This window comes from Rutidosis leptorrhynchoides, chromosome 4 (assembly GCF_046630445.1).
Source record: "Rutidosis leptorrhynchoides isolate AG116_Rl617_1_P2 chromosome 4, CSIRO_AGI_Rlap_v1, whole genome shotgun sequence".
NCBI classification, from domain to species: domain Eukaryota; kingdom Viridiplantae; phylum Streptophyta; class Magnoliopsida; order Asterales; family Asteraceae; genus Rutidosis; species Rutidosis leptorrhynchoides.
In genome coordinates this window covers 577,191,221-577,193,915 of record NC_092336.1, presented here as the reverse complement: position 1 = coordinate 577,193,915, position 2,695 = coordinate 577,191,221, and the positions used below count along the sequence as shown (strand labels likewise).

General features: G+C 34.3%; 1 protein-coding gene across 1 annotated transcript; it reads left to right on the top strand.

Annotated features, from left to right (window-relative positions):
• Positions 1 to 618: 618 nt before the first annotated feature.
• Positions 619 to 2,695, top strand: LOC139842811 (BEL1-like homeodomain protein 7). Its single transcript, XM_071832916.1, has 4 exons — positions 619 to 1,152; positions 1,380 to 1,747; positions 2,227 to 2,287; positions 2,354 to 2,695. Exons 1-4 carry the CDS (start codon positions 619 to 621, stop codon positions 2,693 to 2,695), a joined length of 1,305 nt encoding a protein of 434 aa, XP_071689017.1.

Here is a 2,695-nt window from a genome sequence, read left to right as displayed (position 1 = left end):
CCAAATAACACCACCAAGAAACGTATACATTTAGATACAAAAACACAGATATAAAATAAAATAAGAACATAATAAAAAGCTACAATGATTTCACTGAATCAATCATATTTATAAAAAGTTCAGACTTTTTTGGCCTTTTTCCAACTTCTTCATGTACTTCATGAAACCTGCAAGGCATTCATAAACTCTGGTACTTCTTTATATTTATTTATTTTCATTTTCACACAACTTAATGTTACTTGAAATAAAAATTGATCATCATCTACAAAAATGATGATAAATCTTTTATGGCTTGTCTTAAGCTCATTACTTTAGGGAATATTTTTTAAAGGAGAGTGAATTTATTGTTGCTCAGTTTCACCATTTTTACCCTGATTGATAGCAGTAGTAAAAAAACAGGGGAAATTTATGTTACTGAAGATCAAGTACTTGTGACTTTAATTTTCAAGTCCTTGTTCCTGCCAATAAATGCTTCAATTCTTAACTGTTTGTCTGATTCCATCTTAAATGTCTCTTCAATTGAATCAATAATTCATAAAGATACAATCTTTTGCAGACAATTCAATTAAAAGTTACAAGAAAAACATGTCAACTTACATACCAAGTTTCAAAAATCATATGAAAAAACCTCTGCAGAATTTATCCTCTTCGGAATCACTGATTCCAGCTGGAAATATCACAATGTATACGCTTCAACAACCTATCGTCTCAAACGACATTCAAAATATTGGAATCCATGATTCCGGTGTTGTGTCACAACAAGATTTACTAAAAGATTGTAGAAGTTATGAAATGTTGTTAATGGATCAAATGGGTTCGAATATACCCCCTTTGGGAAGCCAATTTCAAACTGATCAGTACTTGAATACTGATGTCAATTTTGTGGGCAAAAGCACCCAAGATTCAGAGTGCTATTCATATGAATTTGGGAATGTGATTTCAAATTCTAAGTATCTAAAAGCAGCTCAACAACTGCTTGATGAAGTTGTAAATGTCAAGAAAATACGGAAACAAGAATATTCTAAAAACGAATCCGTGAATGATTCCCATGAAGTCTTTGGGGAATCGAAACAAGATTCCAGTGTACTCTCAGCTGCTGAAAAACAGGATTTACAGAACAAGAAGACCAAGCTGTCGTCTATGTTGACCGAAGTAAGTTTCTTGATTTCATATGAACACTTGCATAAATTCCATGGTCAAGAATTGGGATCAGGATCAAATCTCTTTAAATTGAAATTGTTCTATGGATTTAATATTATGTTTATGTTTATTATCTCTTAAAAAATGTGTAAAAACCAAAAAAATCCAACTTTATTTTTGTAATGAATCTATTGGGCAATAACTAGAACTGAAAAAAGAAATACTTTGTATGTGGACAGGTTGATAAAAGATACAATCAATATTACAATCAAATGGATATTATTGTATCATCATTTGATGTAATTGTTGGATGTGGGGCTTCAAAGGCGTATACATCACTCGCTCTCAAGACCATTTCAACCCATTTTCGGTGTTTGAGAGATGCAATTAACAGCCAGATAAAAGTGATATCAAGAAGCCTTGGTGAGAAGGATTCGAATGCGAACAAAATTGTGATATCCAGGTTGAAATTTGTGGATCAGAAGCTTAGACAACAGAAACGCGCTCAGCAATTTGGCCATGAACGTATTTGGAGACCTCAGAGAGGGCTTCCTGAAAGCTGTGTGTCGGTTCTACGTGCATGGCTGTTTGAGCATTTTCTTCATCCGTAATCATTCACTCTTTAGCTTCTTGATAATTATTGTTTTTATCATCATACCACTGTTGTAAAAGTCGGCTGAGTCTGCCGACGTGTCGGTTTGCAGACTCAACTTGCCCAAAAACGCCTTAAAAGTCGGTCAACGCTAAAAGTCAGGTCAAAGTCGGGCTAAATTAGCCAAGTCGGGTCAAAGTCAAAGGTAGGTAAATTTTTTAAATTAGATGTTAATCTATGTTTGCAATTATGTTTTCTGTTTGATATATTTATTTGTATAATATATGTATATATGTGTGTGTTTAATTTATTAATTACTAAAAAAGTCAACGTTAGTCAACGCGTGATTCGTCCCATCTTGCCCCTGACTTGACCAACTATTCCCCCTCCAAGGTCCAGACCGAATCGTCTCTGGCTTCCGGCTTTTACAACCTTGGTTCATACCATTGATGACTCAATTTATTTATATCTATTTCATTATTTTGTTTGATCAGATATCCTAAAGATTCTGAAAAGACCATGCTAGCCCGACAAACAGGCTTGACCAAAAGTCAGGTAAGTTTTTTTGTAAAATGATAATGTGGGTAATGTTTTAGATTCAATAAATATAAAATGAAACAGGTTTCAAACTGGTTCATAAACGCACGAGTTCGTCTATGGAAGCCAATGGTGGAAGAAATGTACCAAGAAGAATATGTAGATGCTGAAATGGACTCCAATTCATCATCAGAGATCACACCCAAAAAGACTATATTACTTAATCGAGCACAAGATATAAAAAACCAGAGCGCAACAACAATATCTGATCTAGCTCATCACACGAAAATGTCAAGTTCCATTGTCGAAGACCATGATGATGCTCTGAAAACACATATCATAAATGAAGGGGTGTCACTAACCTTAAGACTACAACACGTCGAGACTAACAGTCTGCACAACTTGCAATGGAAAACCAGAAAATGA